Source organism: Antedon mediterranea, chromosome 8 (genome assembly GCF_964355755.1).
Source record: "Antedon mediterranea chromosome 8, ecAntMedi1.1, whole genome shotgun sequence".
Lineage (NCBI taxonomy): Eukaryota > Metazoa > Echinodermata > Crinoidea > Comatulida > Antedonidae > Antedon > Antedon mediterranea.
In genome coordinates, this window is record NC_092677.1 from 23403971 (window position 1) to 23423632 (window position 19662).

Sequence of the window (19662 nt, forward strand, 5' to 3'; positions counted from 1 at the left end):
CTGTTCAGGCTACAATCGACTTTCTTACTTCTTATTACAAACCTTACTCAATGATGTCATTGCTACATTTTTACATTTCTGTTTAAACTGAAGGTTTTGTGAATAGAAAACTTAGTAGCAAAGGTATTTTAAGTTAACAATTTATAATAGCACCCTTTGCAAAAAAACAACCTATGTTTCATATAAGTTTCGTATATCGCGTCGTTTCATATAAAAACGTATACGAAAGACAGGAAGTAAAACAGGAAGTTAATTGCAGTATACGGCCGTATACGATCAGTATACGCTCGTATATGACCCACATACGGCTCGTATATGACCCGTATACGGCCGTATATTACTCGTATACGGCTCCTATATGATCCGTATACGACTCGTGTACGAGACGTATACGACTACTTGACCACAAAACCTCCATTAACTGTCTAATCTAAACAAATTCCCGAATTAATTACAATTGTATGAAACGGAGTATTATCACTTGTTGCAATTAAGACCGAAACAACAACGACAATACGCCGATCGGCTGCTTACGCAAAGCAAGGATTTCCCTTTTTAAAGTTCTTTAGAAACACCACGAGTCGTCGCTCAAGCGGGAAGAGTAGGCCTAGTCTAGCCTACTACATGAACACTGTAGGCTTACTAATGCATTGACGTCAAACAAAAAATTACGTAAGGGCAAAATTCGCTAAATCGTTTTATAAACGTTTTACTCAAAAGGTACATAAAGCAGGGAGTTGTAAAATTATTTATTATTATTTTACAACTCCCTGCATAAAGTTACTTTCAGTAGTGATTTTAACCACCTAATTTATATATTAATTAAATTCATTTGTTATACAGAACCTGTATTAAGGGTACACATTCGGAATCCAAACAAATTGAGTAAATTTCCCTAGTAAATTAATATAATTAGGCCTATTTGGTATTTTTTGTTTGTATAGAGGTTTCCCAGAAGGAGGGGTTATACTGTAATTAGTTATTTAGGTTAAATAATTTGCTCCGAACATTTTAAAACATACACAGTACGGTACTGGATTCTGTTCTTAAGAACATTTACAAAGAACGATTGAGCGTCGAAACTATAAATAGACGATGGAGAATAATTATACGATACGATGAATCAATACATGAACCAACTGAACTTCTAAATATAGTGTTCGGTTAATCGTACAAAAGGATGCCGACCTCTAACCCGGCCCTCCGTGTTGTTATCTCGGCGCGTTTGAAGCTGATCGACTCGAATTTTTTTTAACCTAACAATAATTGTAACAAGTTTGTACAGTAATGGTTCATAAACACAACATCGATCAAAACAGTACTGGTTTATACTATGGTTTAAACATAATAATAACCGAATTTACACAATGTATTACATTTTGAATGTAGTCCTACAGTGTTAGGTTAAATTCTCTTTGTGGCTAATATAGGCCTACATTCAAACATTATTTGTTTGTTTCTTTAATTTAAATAACTGCATTTCCGCCTTGTATAGGCCCACACATTAAATAGGGTGGGTTTAGTATTTTTTTTATTAATTTGTTTGTTAATTAGCATAACATAATGTATCATAAATTATCGTATGACGAATGTTGTTTAGATTTTTTATTTTTTCCTGAAAATAAATATAAATACATAGAATTGACCAGGCTTTTAGGCTTTCTGGTAAGGTAGAATGCAGAACAATTTCAATAATTTCAGCAGAAAAGAGGAAACACCGTAAACTTTGTAATTCTGTGCCGCGCTTGCAGACAGCACGGCATTTTAACAAAAACCTATTTAATTGAAGCAAAACAAAACAATGTACAGTACGTTGTTATTGTATGTCTTGTATTGTATATTGTATTGATCTTTAACAGCTTGGACGTGTTTGTCCACAAAAAACGTTTTCACTTTGTGTATCCGGTGATGATTTGACCACCAGAGAAACGTTCAAAGGAAAACAACACCTCACGCGGAAAGCACATCGGGGTGATAGGATTTCCCCATTTAGGCCTACACCACTCGATCAAAACCGCAACACCGGCGTTCAACGCCCGTCTTTATTCAACAACTGTGCGTGGTTACACACCGTTGCGGTGATGTAAAAACTTCCAGGGTAGGCTTACTTCGGCCCTGTCCCCCAACCCTTCGGGGCGTTGAAGCAGCGCGAGTTAATCGAGTGACACAGTAGGCCTGTGATTTTTACCTAATAAAACCATATCAATTTTACTTTGAGTATGCCCTTCGTCTTAATATGGCCTTTTGCAATGCTATTCAAAAACCCTGAATACAGTTTAATGCAATCTCATCAATTACGTTAGTTAAAAGCAAGGAAAAGAGGCTACTAAAGTATCATCAGTACAACTTTTATAATAGGCCTATACATGATGTTATATTCTCCAAACATCATCACGCGATTTAATATAGCCTTCTAATAATATATAATACAAAATAATAATGTGTTTTACGGTAGGTATTGTTAGGGTTTATTTAATTGATTTATCCAAAGGAAATTTACTGACAAAAATGACAATACGAGTATCAGTGGATTAGTGATTGGTTTTGTAGATTAAGAGTAATCATGTATTTAAATTACATGTTGTACTTGTTATATTTGGAGAAGGAGAAGGAGGGGAATGAATGAGTTTTATTACATGTTACCGTATGTGTAGATTAAGTATGTTTTTGTCTATCTTGTGCTTTCATTTATTACCGTATATATTTTTGTTGGACGCACCTTCAAAATGTGAAGTGTGCCACTGTTACAAAAGTAAAGTTCCGAAATAAATTATTATTATTATTATTATTATTATTATTATTATTATTATTATTATTATTATTATTATTTAACCATCCCGCAACTGACTTTAGTTACTGGAGAGTAAAGAATGGTTATAATCCAACTAATTACCTATTTTCCCCAAAAATGTCAAAGATCATCATTGTAATCTAATTTCATCTAAAGTAGTGAATACTTTGGTATTCATAACATTTAGAACAAAGTATTCTTCTCGAAATCATTTCCGAAATTAATAGATTATTAGAGTTTATTTCGGAATACCTTTGAAGATCAACATTGGCGGTTAGAGTCTAAGAACGCGTTGAAGCAAATCTAACTGTCAGTTGTTTATATGCCCAAGCAAAATCAGAAAGGGCTTTTGATGTGCATTATATAAACACGGCATTGCTCTCATTCACTCATTGCATTATTTATTACAAATCACAAACAACCTTTGCCTGAACAAAAATGAGCACTCGTGAAAATAGTCAGGAGAATGGGCCGTGGATTGATGTTATGAAAGCGAAATATGGGAATCAACCCTTATACGCAGGGTCACAGATTTCCACGGTAGACAGCCTGAGTTTGCTGATGGCATATTGCCTTGAGCACAACGCAACAGAACGTAATATATCTAATATTTTAGATATAATACAACTTCATTTGCCAAAGGAATCAACAATTCCAAAACATCTAAGGTCGTACTACTACCTAAAACAAGATTACGACATAGGGAAAAAAGAAACAATTAACAAACATCCCATATGTAGTCATTGCGGCTATCTGTCGGAAGATGGGATGGATGCAACAAGTTGTTCTATGTGCAAGAGGTTGGGTACATTTACCAACGAATCTTATTTTATCACATTGGACATCAAAAGCCAACTAGAAGAATTATTTAAAGGTAAGTTTGAATTTCTTTCGTCTTGCCTTTATACTCGTTAATATTTACTACACGTGTATAATATACAGTATTAGGGCAATTTAAGGAGTATGAATTGTAAATAAAACTGAAATTGTAAACCGCAAATTCTTGATGAGCGAGGATGAACTAATAATATGTATTTTTGTACTATACTTAGGCCTACAAAACTCCGAACGTTCACTTTCTAAAAATTTATTTTGATCATGTCACTTATTGCCAATTGTTTGCACGCACCCTTTGTGAAATTGAATAGTTATATAGTAGGATTGCCATATAATGTGGGGCTTTTGGTTAATATTTGTCTTCTTTTTACCCAGATCCTGCCGTGGTAAAGGGATTGTCTGTCAATAAAACATCGGAAGATGGGGTAATTCGGGACATTTATGATGGAGAAATATATAAACGCCGAAATACTTCAACGGACACATTGTTGCTAACATTAACTTGGCATTTTGACGGTGTGAGTGTATCCAAAAGTTCGAAGCAGTCGATTTGGCCTCTTCATGCGGTCATAAATGAACTGCCACCAAAAAGAAGGTAGATTTTTGTGGGCTTTTTTATTCACTCACTCTCCCCTTTACCGCTGGACCACTGTTCCTCATGTAACCGCATTTTAAAACTTAGATTAACTATTTTGATGTTTAATGTTACAGGTTCAATAAGAATCGTATTCTTATGTTTGGCCTATGGTCTGGAGACAGTAAGCCTCAAATGCCATCGTTCATGATACCATTGACGCCCATTATTAACGATCTGTATAACAATGGTAAGAAATATAATTTGTTGTAATGTTTACGTTTCTTTCTCTTAATTTACGAGTTTGCGCCAGTGTTGGTCAAACATTGTATTTGTAACGTGTTGTTCCAATAATCAAAATATTAGAAAGCAGAAAAGGTGTTCGTTTACCACGGACTAACACTTTATAGGCCTACTGTATTAATTAGGTTAGTGGCCGGAACTAAACACCGTAGCGTAGGGATGATTTCCGGACACCATGTTATTTATTTAAGCCTATTAAATTCCTAGAAATGCATATCGGTCCGTGGAGATCGGTCCATGAACTATTTTCCACTATTATATGTTCGCGCAACTCAAAAGCGTCAGCTTATACGCATGCGTATTCATTTTCCAATTTCCAAATCCCACTCTTAGGAGGCATGCGTCGTGTAAGCTGAGCTGAGGTGGTGAGGTGATGATTCGCGCAGCGCAAACAAATTCGCCTTTCCGATTTTTCGGAACATGAATACGCAATACTGTAGTATAAAACCTTGCGCCTACATTGCTGGTTTGCTTATCGTTTCCAGCAAATTTTGTCAAATCGTATAACATATGACCGGAGTGGGGGTTTGGGGTGTAGACTTCCTCCAAGTGTTAGAACGAAGACGACTAACAGATAACATTAATAATAATAGTTAGGCTAGACTAGAGGCCCTCCATCGGCCCTACTTTGTCTCTACGTTCTGAACTAGGCCTACACTCTTTTTGGCCCTAGACTAGTCACTAGTGGTGGTGTATGTAAGCTAGTGTTTTAGTGCGACTAGGCCTATGTTAGACAAGTAACTAACTAAAGTAATAATTAATATAGTATAACCTAGCTAGGCCTAGGCCTAGATATAGAGACAGCATAAAACAAAGAAGGTGGTATAAAATTACAAATATCTATGATTATTTAGTATAGTAGCATGTATTTTGAAGTTGATTCTTTTTAGTGGTTTAACACAGTGTAAACTATAGGTAGGGATACCGAGAGCTGACTCCATTTTCATTACCACGATTAAACAGCGCGCACGTTACTATGCGCGCAATGTCATTGACGCGGTGTTTTTTTACTTTGGTAAACACTTTTTATTAGGTAATTGTTCTGAAAATAAATAAATTATAAATATATCCTTTTGAGTATATATTTATTTACCTATTATTCTATAAGATCAAGTATTTTTTATTTCCATTTCATTCAACCAAAAATGTGAATATAGTGGTTAAAAGATCGTTATCGCCTAGCGCGTATAGCTTTTGTTTACTACGAAACCCTCGGAAGGCTCAATGACCTACCATTTCAACCTTATTTTTGTAGTTGAGCCTCTTATGACCTCAAAATGTTTTTTATTCCTACACCAAGATAATATAGTTCCACATACCATGTGCTTGTTACTAAGAAAAATATTAATTTTAACTGCTAAAAAAACAATTTTATCCCGATATGAGGCCTTTATGATTCGAATATTTCATAGTAACAACCCATATACCATAAAAAATATCCGTTTAGTCCATTTTTTAAATAATTTTTGAAAAATTCCGAGGGGCTCAACTACAAAAACGCCATTTTATGGTATGATGTCATCGCAAGCCAATCAAACCTCCGCTCCGCAAGTCCCACGGTTGAACGATTTTGGATTCTCGCCCTTTGATTGGTTGACGCCATTCAACACACAGCGGAATAATTTTCTCGCGAGTGCCGTGAAGTCACATGGTGTCAGGCCTGTCCAATTACACAGGAAAATAATGCATTGAAATTCTTCGAACGAGGTTAAATAAACACTCTTTTTTATACAATAAATAAGTAATATCATATTTTATTGAATTTTACAATGTTGATATATAAAATATGTTACTTAAAATCGTGATTTTATATAATTATTTTTACGAAAAATGACTAGTTCATACAATTGTCGACTGAGGGCGCAATTTGTTTATATCGTTCGTGGCTAAAAACGATCATTTTCGGCGATGTTTTAAACCCTATATTTCGAAAAGTACAAGTCATATTTTCATAATTCTTTCTTTATTATAATATTGATACAAAATACTAACAGGCAATGTATAATTTGTTTGAAAAATATTAACTTTTAATTTTACATCGTTATCCCTACTATAGGCCTAGGTTATGTAAATTTATGACATTTTATGACATGACAACTTTTAAATTAACAATTTATTAAACAATTGTTAACATTTTAAACATTTTTTTCAAACTTCACAATTTGCTTGATGAGTTTGCCAGTTAAATTTAAAACATTATAATTTATCGTAACATTTAAAATACACTGTAATTGACCGCTTCATTGGTTCCTTTATTACTCAAAATAAACCATTGAATTGTGGTTTGAGAGTGATTACAACAGCTAAAATTGTTTATTTGCCTTTTTAATTATGTCTGCTGCCTTTGTCTTGATTTTCTTTGTAACACTTTGTATGGCTAATTGTTTATATCTCATTTATATACTGTACTTATGCATAGTACTGTAGTTATAATTGTTGTCTGCCTTTGGAATTATTGTTCATTCCTAATGATGCTCAAAAAATAAAGATCAAAATGTTGAATCATGGCTTCCCCGTATTATTTAATATTTTTATTAATCAGTTTTAGATATTAACATGATTTCCCACATGATCAATAATATAGCTTAATTATCTCAATAGTAATAGTTTATGATTAATTTTTGTATTATTCTCCTTTGTTTTAAAATATTTCAAATGAGTGACTGACACATACATGTACCTATAGACTCCCATTAGTCATAAGTTTAACCAAAATGATAAAAGTTTAGTAATGCTGCCATCAGATTCTTAAAAACGTCATCTTGAATCTACTGTTTTATTTTGTGTTTTATGTTATAGATATTTTATATTGTCAATTGTTTATTTTAAATAGGAATAAGCATCGGTGGACGTGAAGTTAAGGTTTTATTCCATGTAGGGACCATGGATTTGTTGGCCATGTGTTTGACCAAAAACATGCAACAGTTTAATGGCAAACATGGCTGTGGAATGTGTGAAGTGTCTTCTGTCCGCGTACCTAAAGGAAAGGGAAGCGTATCTGTATATCCATGGATTCCTGCCAAACCCAAACTGCGTACTGCCAATGACATGATGGAGCAGGCAAAAGAAGCCATGCAAACTAAAGACTGTGTAAGTAGACCAATAGTTTTTTTATAGAAAAGTAGTTTAGGTAGGGTTTGTTTTTTGGCAGTTATTTAAACAATTAAATTTACCTTTATTTTTATTTTATTTCCTAGGTCAAAGGAATAAAGGGATATACTATGCTATCCAAGATAACATATATCGACCCAGCTACAGACATTGTAGTCGATTACCTTCATGGTGTTTGTTCTGGCTTGATGAAGAGCATGCTAAAAGTGTTGTTATTTGATCGCAGCAAACCGTGCTACATTGGTGATCAGATGACCGAGCTGGATGCGCGTTTGTGTGCAATCAAACCTACTGACTGTATTACTAGAACACCAAGGTCGATTGGAGAAAATTTTGCAGATATCAAAGGTTAGGCCGAACTATTGACTTTATTTTATTATACATATTGCAGTTTTTAATCTTGTGTAAACTAAAAAAAAAAAAACTCTTCTATTTTTTCAAGGGATAAGCTAAAGCTGTTCCTGTGTTGGGTTTAAGGAACACGAAAATAAGAAAGTATATATTATGTGTACTGTATTGTTTTTTATTAATTTTGATGTATAACGATATTAATTGATTATATTTTCAGCGGCTGAATTTCGTGCCTTCCTCATATATTATGGATGTGCCGTTTTTAAGGGTATCTTGCCAGAAGAGTATTATGTCCATTTTTGTTTGCTTTCATCTTCAATTTATATTTTAATGCAAGAAGAAATTACCCAAAATGAATTGGCAGTGGCAGAGACCAACTTACAAAAGTTTTATTACTTGTTCACTGACCTGTACGGTAAGTATTTTTAAGAGAATTGAAGAAACTATCTAGTGTTATTAAAACAAACAAAAAACAGTCCTATTTAGTAATGTTTAACAACTTTTCACATCATTGTATGGTTTTAAATTTAATAAAAACAATATTTCTCACATCAATACTGATGTTAGAAACATGTAGTAATAGATCAATATGCCTCTTTTGTTTTTGCAGGTAAAGAAAATTGTACCATAAATTTGCACAACACCTGTATGCATCTTGTGGATTGCGTAAGAAATGCAGGCCCTTTGTGGGCATTTGGGTGTTTTGCATTTGAAAGCAATTGCGGACAGATGGCCAAATTTGTACGTGGCACTCGACATTGTGGGATGCAGGTAAAGCAATTGTTTCAGATTTATTTTTTTAAAATGTATATATAATATAACTTGCACTGATGAAGGGCTAGTGTTGGCCAAAAGCTTAGCTAATTTTAATGGATATTTATTTTTTATCTCCATTGAGATCCAGCCACAGCATTGAAATTTGTTCGATAATTTGCCTTTGAAATAACTAAGCTTTCACTTTTCAGAAATTGTGCCTCCTTCATAATATTTCATTCATTTTATTTATATATATATTTTTATTATTATTTGTTACTACCTCATTTTTCTTTAACTATGAACATTGTGCTGTATTTATATATTATGAAGGAAATAAATATTATGAAATGAAAATATAAAAATAAACAATTGTCTAATTTAAAAATCATTTTATCATATTTTTGTAGGTTGTAAACAATTACAAATATTTACAACGAGTTAAAACACTGGCAACTGAATCCAGAAGTCCTAGAGTTAAACAGCTCATTGGGAAAATGACTGGAGAAAAAACAATGTGAGTAACTTTTTTTTACATTATCACTTACAGTAATTCCTGTAATAACCATGTAATTCAGCAGTTATGCTGCTAATTGGTTTTTTTTGTGTTATCAATAAATAACAATTAAAACCATGAATGTGTAAACATTGTTTCTGTATTAAAAGCTATAGCTCTTTGTTTAGCACAGGGCCTATTGTTAATTCGAACTTTGACTCTTCATTTTGTCAATGTTATCTTGTTGAAGCATTAAATCACTTAATAGACTTAATTTCTATTTATCTTATCTGCCTTAGCTTTAAAACGCTGCATATTTAATATTTTTTTTAAATAGATTCTACACAGCAATTGTATACTTTCAGATTTATTTTTAAAAATGTATATATAATATAACTTGCACTGTAAGGGCTAGTGTTGCCCGATAGCTCTGCTAAATTTCTGCCTGTTTTAATTATCGTTTTGATTTAGCTTTTCGCTTTTTTTTGTATCTCCATTGAGATCCAGCCACTGATACCCACAGCATTGTCATTTTTTCAGTAATTTGCCTTTGGATTTATAATATAACTTGCACTGATGAAGGGCTAGTGTTTTCAGAAATTGTGCCTCCTTCATAATATTTCAAACATTTTATTTATATCCAAAGACAAATTACTGAAAAAATGACAATGCTCTGGGTATCAGGGGTTGGATCTCAATGGAGATACAAAAAAAAAGGGAAAAGCTAAATCAAAACGATAAAGTAAAACCGCAAGAAAAGTTAGCAGAGCTTTCGGGCAACACTAGCCCTTCATTTATATGTATATTTTTATTATTATTTGTTACTACCTTATTTTTCTTTAACTATGAACTTTGTACTGTATTATTTATATATTATATGTTATGAAAGAAATAAATAATATGAAATGAAAATATAAAAATAAACAATTATCTAATGCTGCTAATTGGTTTTTTGTTATCAATAAATAACAATTAAAACCATGAAATGCGTAAACATTGTTTCTGTATTAAAAGCTATAGCTCTTTGTTTAGCACAGGGCCTATTGTTAATTCGAACTTTGACCCTTCATTTTGTCAATGTTATCTTTTTAAAGCATTAAATCACTTAATTTCTATTTATCTTATTTGCCAATTTTTTGTTGTTGTACCATTTTTTTTGTCAAGGTTCTGTTACACTGTTTTTATTTATGTACCAAAAAATGATACCTGAAATTCATGCCTTCTGCTTTATATTAGCTTTAAAACGCTGCATGTTTAATTTTTTTTAATAGAGATTCTATACAGCATGTTGGTAGTAAACGACTGAATGAGGATTCTATGGACACAAAAATGGTCACTTCCTTCTTTAACTGCAAAGTTCAAAATGTTTCAAGATATTCAAAGTTGGAAAGAAAGTTTGACACAATTTACTCCGAAGATTGCAATAAGATAAAAAAAAGGATTGCCAATGTTGTCCAGTTCCGTGATGAAGAAGATGTAAAAATCGCAAGAATTAAATACTTTTTAGATGCCGATGGTAAAAATGTGGCTGTTGCGCGTGTGGCAACCATAACGTGTGAGAATGTTTATAAAGAAGGAAACAATGCGCTTTGGGTAAAAGCCAACATATGCGAAGACACTGGAAATTATGCAAAACGCATACAATTTGAAAGGTAAAATCAATTTTATCAAATCCATACAATAATGTGAACTCATTGAGCAAATTTAAACATAATATTACTAGTTAGATAAATAGCAATTCATTGTTCTTGCAGTAAATAAATTATTGTGTTTAAGTGAATGCATATGTACATTTAAGTACACCGAAAGCAAACATGAATTGTACAATTTTCATTCGATTTAATCTATAAACAGAAAGGAAAAAAATGTCAATATTTTCCATGTTTTTTTAGCACAATATAAAGATGTTTAAATATCCACATTCTTTACACTACTGTAATGTGCTTAAGCAAATTTAAACTTAATTACAAGTTAGATGAATAGAAATTCATTGTTTTTGCAGTAAATAAATTATTGTACAATTTCCATTTGGTTTGATCAATAAACAGTTGAATAACAAAAAAATTGTTAATATTTTAACACAAAATAACGATTTTTTTTTTTTTTTTTTTTCATTTTTTAGTATTGAACTTCACATTATAAGAGTTGAAAATATCCTGAAGAAGGTTGTGTATATGGAAACTGATTTAGATGGAGGCATAGCTATTCCTATTGCTTGTAGGTGGGAACACGACTGATCTCTGTGATGGTTGCTGTTGTTCAGTCAGCGGTGTCCTATAAAATGATTGCTGTGGTTGGTTCGCATTGTTAGACCTTTGATGGTTTTCGGCAGCATGATTGTTATATTGCCACGAAGGTTCTTCCCGAGGCTGCTGTTGTTCCAAACTAGTGAAATGAAGATGAAGAAGTCAAAATGTCATATCAAATCAAAAGGTTCTTTTCAGAACCACAAAATTACAGAAAGAGATTTGAATTTGCAATTTTTATCCACGTATGGCTTAAAATAAAACACAACCACATATTGTTCTTCCATTGAAAACCCTAGATTCACTATATTCCATCTACAGAACTAATTTAAAATATCGATATACCTTAGTGATTTTTGTCTAATCCTAACCATTTCTTGCCTTTTCTTGGAAATGACTTCACGGATGCTTGTCCTCGGTGTGTTTGGAAAAAGCTTTCTGGTAAAATCTATGCCAAATAAATCAAAATGTGTTAATTGCATTCAAAAACTGCACAATGTCATAACAAAACCCCATAGTAAGTGTGCGGAACAGTTTGCATTTCAAAGTGATTCTTAATAAAAAACACACATTTTTCACAAAAAAATATTAGAGATGGGAAATGCATTCAAATTAATTCTGATAACATTTTTAAACAGTGTAAAATTTGTCTCCCCTGTATAACACAGTTTAAATTACCTGTAATAGCACCCAGTCGGATTGGGTCTAAAACTTGGCGCTGGAGGCCATCTCGATTCTTGGTGGCAGAGAAAGAGCAACGATACATCTCATCTGAATCGAAAAAATGGTTCACTAAAATTCTTGTGCACTTCGAAAAAGTTGAGCTTGATCTGCATTCAGATTGAATGTGTTCCGGAATTTTCTGCAAAATTAAAATATGGTTGTCAGTTAATAAGTTATTCCACCTTCTTAAAACAAAATTACCACAATGACAGTAATTTTTAAATACTGAATAGAATTGTATGGCTTACAAATCAACACATACTGATAATAGTTAGTGCAAAACTTACTTTTAAGAAATCATCTATCTCTTTCTGCTGTCGAGATTTCTGAGGAGGGCCTGGGGTGCGATTTTCTATCTGTAAAATAATTTCATATACTGTGCTATCTCAAATATTTTGAAATCTTTTTATTAATCATACAATCGGAATATAATACAAATCGGAGATTTTTTTTGGTAACAAAATACTTGTTCTCATATAAAATAACAACTTTAAATTTTGGTGGCCAAAATGTCAATAGTTTGAATGAAATTACCTTGGCATGCAAACTACTTATTTGTTCCTTCATCACCTTGTTGTCCTCCACAAGAAAGTTGACCTGGGTGCAGAGTTCCTTTACGGTTCGTAAAAGTGTGCTGTGCTCATTTGTGGATACTGGTGTTGTAAATGGAGAATTTGTTGATTGCTGCAAAGGTTTGTATGGTGTTGGTCGTAATGGTGCATTTGATGATGAAGGTAAAGGTGGAGATGAAGGTAAAGGTGGAGATGGTGATCGTCCAGATGACATTGATGTTGAAGTTGATGGTGCTGGCGACAGTTCTTGTGGAGGCTCTTGTGAAGGCGAGGGTTCTTGTGAAGGTGATATTTCTCTAAAAGGTGATGGTTCTCGGGAAGGGGAAGATGCTTGTGCTTGTGGTGACTGTGATTTGGTGGCATTTGTTTGAAACAGCTTTCCACACATTGCAAAAGCAGTGCCTGCAACATCATCTCTTCTTTCTAAAATAAACATATAAAAATGCCTGAAGAGTTTTTTTTTAAATTAATTAAAATATATTTACTCATAAAATACAATAGAGTAATAAGATCAGAACATACCTTTTCTTTGTAATGCTACTGCTGCAAACAAATAAATAAAATATATATTCATTATAATAATATATTTGTGAATATTTTGGTGTAGAAAATACATACGACACATGACTGTAGAGGAATTGATATTGATTATATTGTTCCATAGTATATTATATACAATTTATATAAAACTTACTCATATTTTTTGTCTTCTTTTCTTTGTTTTTGTCTGAAATTTTAGATAAATTTTGAAGTACCTTGGTTATTTTTTATTTACAGTATTCTGTCCTACTTATTTACAAGCTTGTCTTTTTCAAGAATTCAAATATTTTAAAACATTCAAGAAAGGTTTATAAATTCATTTAGCTTGGCATAATTAAGACAATAAAATAACATAGAAAAATACATCAAATTGCAAGTTGACTGTTCCAACTTAAACAATCTATAATTTTACATTGCATATCTAACCTCATTTTGCGTTGCATTACTTAAAAGTTTGCCATAAGAATAAAAAAAGGATATTGTAAATTACTTAAAATTAATTGATATCTTACCTTCCTTTTTCTTCGCTTTTCTCTTCTTTGATTTTTCTTCTGTGGACTCTAAAGAGTAAATTAAGAAATTGTTATCAAATGGAGGAAAACAAAATATGATTCACTTTAGCTAACCTTTCAGGGTATTTTATTTACATGTATAATGTATGTTATTCAATAATCACCAACTATCGGTGTCAGTGATCTATTAAATCATCCAGCTAAGGTGTACTGTATGTTTTGTTGTATTGTATATTTACAGTAGGTTTTATCATATTGCTAAAAGATTAAGGCTACTAATTTAAATAATAGATTTTAAACCCATTTTTAATATTCTGAGAATGTTTTAACTTTTTTAAGATTTTATTTACTGTTTTTTGGCTGTTTCCCAATCATCAGCATTGCTAATTTAGGGCGCTTTCTCTATATAATCTATTATATAATCACTTTCCACTCGGGAAGTGAGCCTTTCACTTCCTTTGTTCTAGCATGCATCAATAGCCTTTTATATTTTTGCAACTGTGTTCTTAATTACTAATAACTTAATTACGTTTTAGTAAGTGGTTTTCGACTTAAAACGTAAATATTGAGTACTTTGCGTGCGGAGTGAGCAACAATGGGCTGGGGCATTTTAGCCATACAAAAATCTTGCTGTAAATATCCTAAAGTGGTCGCTAATGAATTGCCATGATCAGTGGCGTATCCAGTAGGGGGACGGGGGGGGGCGGCCTCCCCCCCCCCCCTGATTTCGTTTCCGTCGGCACATCATCGCGGCCGTCGGCAAACAAAGGTGCCGGGGAAAAAATTAAACTATTTATTCTGACAATAATTGAACTGTAAACATAATTCTTTTGAGTGTTTGTTTATTTACATATCATATCATCATTGATCCCTTCAGATCAACTATTTTTTAATTTCATTACATCTAACGAAACACGTAAAAAATGTGTAGCACGTACGTACGCGGTAGATTGTTTACTCAAAAGTCTTTGACCTTTACCCTAAAACCTTGTTTTTGCATGCAGTTGAGCCTCTCATGACCTGGGATTTGTATGTCTTCCTACGCTAAGAGATTATATAGTTCCACATGCCATGTGCTTTTTTGTCTATATTTATTATAAGTGCAAAAAACCCGGTTTTTTTTCTCGATATGAGGCCTTTATTATTCAAAATTTTTAAAGAAAAAGCACATATATCATAAAAAATATCCATGTATTTCATTTTTGGAACAGAATATTCCGTGAGGCTCAACTACAAAACCACCATTTTGTGATATGATGTCATCGTAAGCCAATCAAAGCTGAGCTTTTTCGCGATTGGCATTGCTCACGGTTGAATGATTTAAGATTCTAGCTGATTTGATTGGTGGATGCGAATCACCCGCAGCGGAATGTTTTCTCTCGCGCGTGTACCATGAATCTCTCTGATCGTTACTACACAAAGTTAGAGCAATGAATTTGTCCGAATTCCGTTAAGTAAACAACTTTATATATTTTATAAGCATTTAATAACATGTTTTATTGATATTTCCAATGGTGATATATAAAATAAATTACTAAAAAACGTAATTATATGTAATTATTTTAACCAAAAATGGCGTAGTTAATAGAATTGTCGACTGAGGCCGCAAATTGTTTTACTTCTTTCGTGGCTAAAAACGATCATTTTCGGCGATGTTTTAGACCCTATATTTCGAAAACTACAAATCAGATTTTCCTAATTCTTTCTTTATTGTAATATGAATACAACATACTAACAGATAATGTTGGTTTGGTTTTAATTTTGCATCGTTATCCCCGGATATAAGACAATATGACTATATGTAATCCTTGATCAGAGACGTCGTGTATGTACACCAATTTTGTCGGCAAATTGGCAATTCCCGCCCCGCCCCCCCCCCCCCCCCCCACTTCAAAATCCTGGATACGCCACCGGCCATGACTAAATATAACTTAAAAAATCCAAAGGATAAATTGAAAAATATACGCGACCGGCAAACGTAGTACCAAACGCACGGACAAACTGTATTCGTAAATAAAAATAAATTTGTTAAACCAATTTAAACGTCGAGCCTTTGTAACTTTTGTTCTATATTCGCGATACTATTCGCACGACAGGCTTTATACTGGGCATTAATTAGACTTGTAAACAACCCAACGAAAGTGACCGAAATTCGAACAAAGGGGCATCGCCAAACAAGAGTGCGTACCTAGTAAATACTGTACACGCTTTGGTGCCTGTAACTTGATACAGCCCAGATCGACGCTTGAACCGCAAGAAAATGAGTCCGTGAGTTAAAGACGTTCACCTCCCTGTTTTACTATTGGTTAAAAGAACCATGTAGGCTGGTAATATTTTTGGACAAAATTATAAAAATCGTTTTTTTTTTTTAAATAATGATTCTTCACGACTACATTTATAGTATAAATAATAATATATAACATAATAAAGTGTATGTGTGATCATTTTTATCACAATTTGAGAGGAAAATGCAATAAAATTAATTTATATATTTTAAAAGTATAGAACATTATGCGAGTATTTATATTATAATACAATATAATACATATATCAACAAAAATACGTAATTGCAATTAATTTTTCCGCGGTCGATAGCCGGCATGCATTAATCACAATCGCAATTACTACAAAATCCTACGTTGGATCATGGAGGTATTATACCTCCATGGTTGGATGGACACAACGCAATGACATGATAATATTTGCATCGCTTAGGCCTAACCTATCTGACGGTACATTATAATTAGGACATTCGCATTAAACGCAAAATACGATTGTTTTGCTGATTCCTATCGCGCTAAGGGAGTGTCATTTCCGGCCAATTATATGCGTGAAATATAAACAGCAATAAATTTACCTTCATTTTTCTTGTCTTTTCTCTTCTTTGATTTTCCTCCTACAGACCCTAAAGAGTAAATTGTAAAAAATGTTTCAAATGAAGAAAATTGTTTGTATAAGTATTAATTATGTACAGTTTAGTGTGTATGAAATAATACTAGAGCAATAATTAATTATGCCATACCTTTCGTTGTTGCAACTTCCGGGGCAACTTGTGTTTCTGTAGACCCTCAATTGTAAAAACAAGACATCGTTATTTATACTACAGTACAGACAAATATATTTTAATATATATTAAAGTTTGATCAACCAATATAGCCAACATTTTAATTCAGCTGGTCACTCGATTGCAAATGTCAGAGTTATTTGCAATAGACCACGATGTCAAATGGATCGATAAAACTCGCAAAGACACATAGTTTCATTTGTTATCTATGACGATCTATTGTATAAAAAATAACTCGTGTAAACTTAATAAATCAGATTTAAACACGGAAAAATACGATTTCAATAACGTAGACATTTTTTTTACACCCTCCCCTCTCTAAAAAATTCCAGCATGACGAGCAAACAAAAAAGACTTAATCACACATCATCAGCAATTGATATTAATAATCGTAATGCTGGTGGTAATTTATATTTATAATCACAAGTTTACCATCATTTCTGTTATGTATAAAAATGATTAATTTATTAAATATTACATACCACTGTCCAGATTCTTTTTAGTGTCTGAAAAAAACAACATAATTAAGAAAATTGAATAATAGATTTTATCATTAGTATAGATGTGATGGCCGTTAAAAAACGTGGCACACAATGCGCGAATAGCCCATTTTTAACCACTGGAGTTTTGTGATATGAAATAAAGTTGGCACCCTTTTTGTATTAGGAGTCATGGAATTAATTACTGCATGACGAAACATCCATCAGGGATGTGTTATTATTAAGTGATCCATGCACGTCACAAAAAGAGCATGTGTACAGTACATTAAAAAGTAAGATAGATAGTATGCATATCAATATGACTTAATACAATAATACAATTTTAGAGTTTCACAATAAGTGCTATAAGTACATGAACAAAAAAGAATACGGGATGGGATTGATGGACAAAACTACTACATCAACATACCTCCAACTCTAACAATTTCGCCTTCCCAACCTCGGCTTGGCAAGATTACTCGCGTCCCGACTGCAAATGCGGCAACATTTAGTTTTAATTTTTCCGCAATTTCTGGTTTTAAATCTGTGATGGTATTATCGTCCCACTCGACGCGACACCATTCTGTAAAAAAAGTTAATCTTTATTATCAATCATTTCTTTAGTATGCTAACAGTTAATATTAATAATTACTTGTAAGAAGTTATACAAATTCATTTCTGTACCAAACTTAAATACTAATATGATCATAGAACAGAGAATTGTGTAATAATACAATAATCTGCATTTACTAGTGACTATAAAATAGCCTAAATATGTGTCTATGTCGCATGACATAATAAATAATTAGAAAAAAAATGACTAATTAATTCACCATGCCTTAACTTGAACAACATAATTATATAAGCAACAATGCAAACTAAACCTACTTTAAGAAATTATGTGCAATATTTATCAAATTCTGCCTATTTATAAAATATAAGTTAATTGAAAATCCTGCCAAAAGTTTTACTTACTTTTTTCTCCAGGAAACGTCATTAGGCTAATTTCTATATCTCACCGTCAATGTGTTACATGTATTGCTTGAGCTGAACGAATGTATAAAAAATGTACACATTTGACATATAACCAATCGTATGCAGCCCCGGCCCCGTTATTGATCGTAATAACAAAAAAGGAATTAGATCAATTGTTTAATATAAGAGGCACGCCTAACCTTTTGTTTAGTGCAGGCGTGGTTGAAAGCGCTTAGAAAAAAAACACAAAGAATGTTGCAACGATTACTGTACGATACTCATGATTCATAGTCATATTCTTTTAAACGGTTCAACTTTATTTAGTAGCCATTTTTAATTACTTAAAATAAAAATGTGTTGTACAGTCAGTGAATCATATAACGCATAAAATCAGTTGATTGTGATCGTGAATTAAATGTTGGTATGTCCCTATCATTTATAATGTCTCTGAGCCTCCATACTAAATAATCGGGTTGTGGTTACTACCAGTGACGTTTATAGCTCCATGAAACCGAGAGTAGCTGTTTTCTGACTTGTACAAACTATAAACATTTTTTTTGGTATACTTTTTAACAATAATATTTTATAGCCTATGTATAAAATATACGAACATTATTAATAGTACTTCATTCATATTTAAAAAACAAAACCACAATAAATATCCGAATCGTCCGCAAGCCCTCCACTAAACAGAGCCTCGAGATTCAAACATTCTTGGCTTGGCATGGTATCAACGCTACAAAGAAAGAAGTCAAATACGCGACATTTACCGAAGGCCGCGCATACACACTATTTTATTGTTTTTTTATAGTATTATTATCCGACCTGTAACAGTAGGCCTAAAAATAGCCTGAGTAAACAGAAGCCATGGTCAAATTGGTAACTAGGCCTTACGCAATCAATAATTTTATTATGTCAATAAATATATCGCTACTTTTCATGTAGGAGGCCTAACTGTTGTGAAATCCATGGAAAATTCCCTTTATGGTTTGAGCCGATCGACGCGGTGATCGTTGTTGCTGCTACCCACGTTACAAAGACAGCTGCCTTATATAAGGCCGTATACGCTCAAATACGGCCGTATAACAGCCCGTATACGCTCATATACGGCCGTATACTAGACGATATACGGCCGTATACTAGACGATATACGGCCGTATACTAGACGGTATACGGCCGGATATGGGCCGTATATGAGCCCATATACGCTCGTATAAAACAATAACGTTTTGTATACAACGTATACGAACGGATGTAGTATACTAACATATATGAAACATAGGTTGTTTTTTTGCAAAGGGCAGTTATATATATTTTATTTATATTAGTATTGAT

General features: G+C 32.9%; 3 protein-coding genes across 6 annotated transcripts in view; 1 reads left to right on the plus strand and 2 right to left on the minus strand.

The window, feature by feature from the left end:
• The window catches only part of LOC140057029 (kinesin-like protein KIF28), a 63743-nt gene that overhangs the window by 18803 nt on the left and 25278 nt on the right, over positions 1 to 19662 (minus strand). The window lies entirely within an intron of this gene.
• Positions 2700 to 8279, plus strand: LOC140057030 (uncharacterized). The gene is made up of 5 exons (XM_072102566.1): positions 2700 to 3665; positions 4004 to 4223; positions 4340 to 4452; positions 7339 to 7595; positions 7703 to 8279. Exons 1-5 carry the CDS (start codon positions 3230 to 3232, stop codon positions 7967 to 7969), a joined length of 1293 nt encoding a protein of 430 aa, XP_071958667.1. The 5' UTR covers positions 2700 to 3229; the 3' UTR covers positions 7970 to 8279.
• Positions 10898 to 19622, minus strand: LOC140057031 (uncharacterized). Of its 4 annotated transcripts, XM_072102568.1 has the most exons (13): positions 17783 to 19622; positions 17356 to 17379; positions 16832 to 16876; positions 16667 to 16714; positions 15998 to 16108; positions 13810 to 13857; positions 13452 to 13484; positions 13280 to 13300; positions 12720 to 13180; positions 12473 to 12541; positions 12141 to 12324; positions 11808 to 11910; positions 10898 to 11601 (listed from the first exon to the last, which is right to left on the minus strand). In XM_072102568.1, the coding sequence occupies exons 7-13, from the start codon at positions 13453 to 13455 to the stop codon at positions 11403 to 11405; spliced, it is 1041 nt and encodes a 346-aa protein (XP_071958669.1). In that variant the 5' UTR covers positions 13456 to 13484; positions 13810 to 13857; positions 15998 to 16108; positions 16667 to 16714; positions 16832 to 16876; positions 17356 to 17379; positions 17783 to 19622; the 3' UTR covers positions 10898 to 11402. The 4 variants fall into 4 exon arrangements, with proteins under 4 accessions (XP_071958669.1, XP_071958671.1, XP_071958668.1 ...); XM_072102570.1 differs by lacking the exon at positions 15998 to 16108 and having other exon boundaries at positions 16832 to 16867; XM_072102567.1 differs by lacking the exon at positions 15998 to 16108.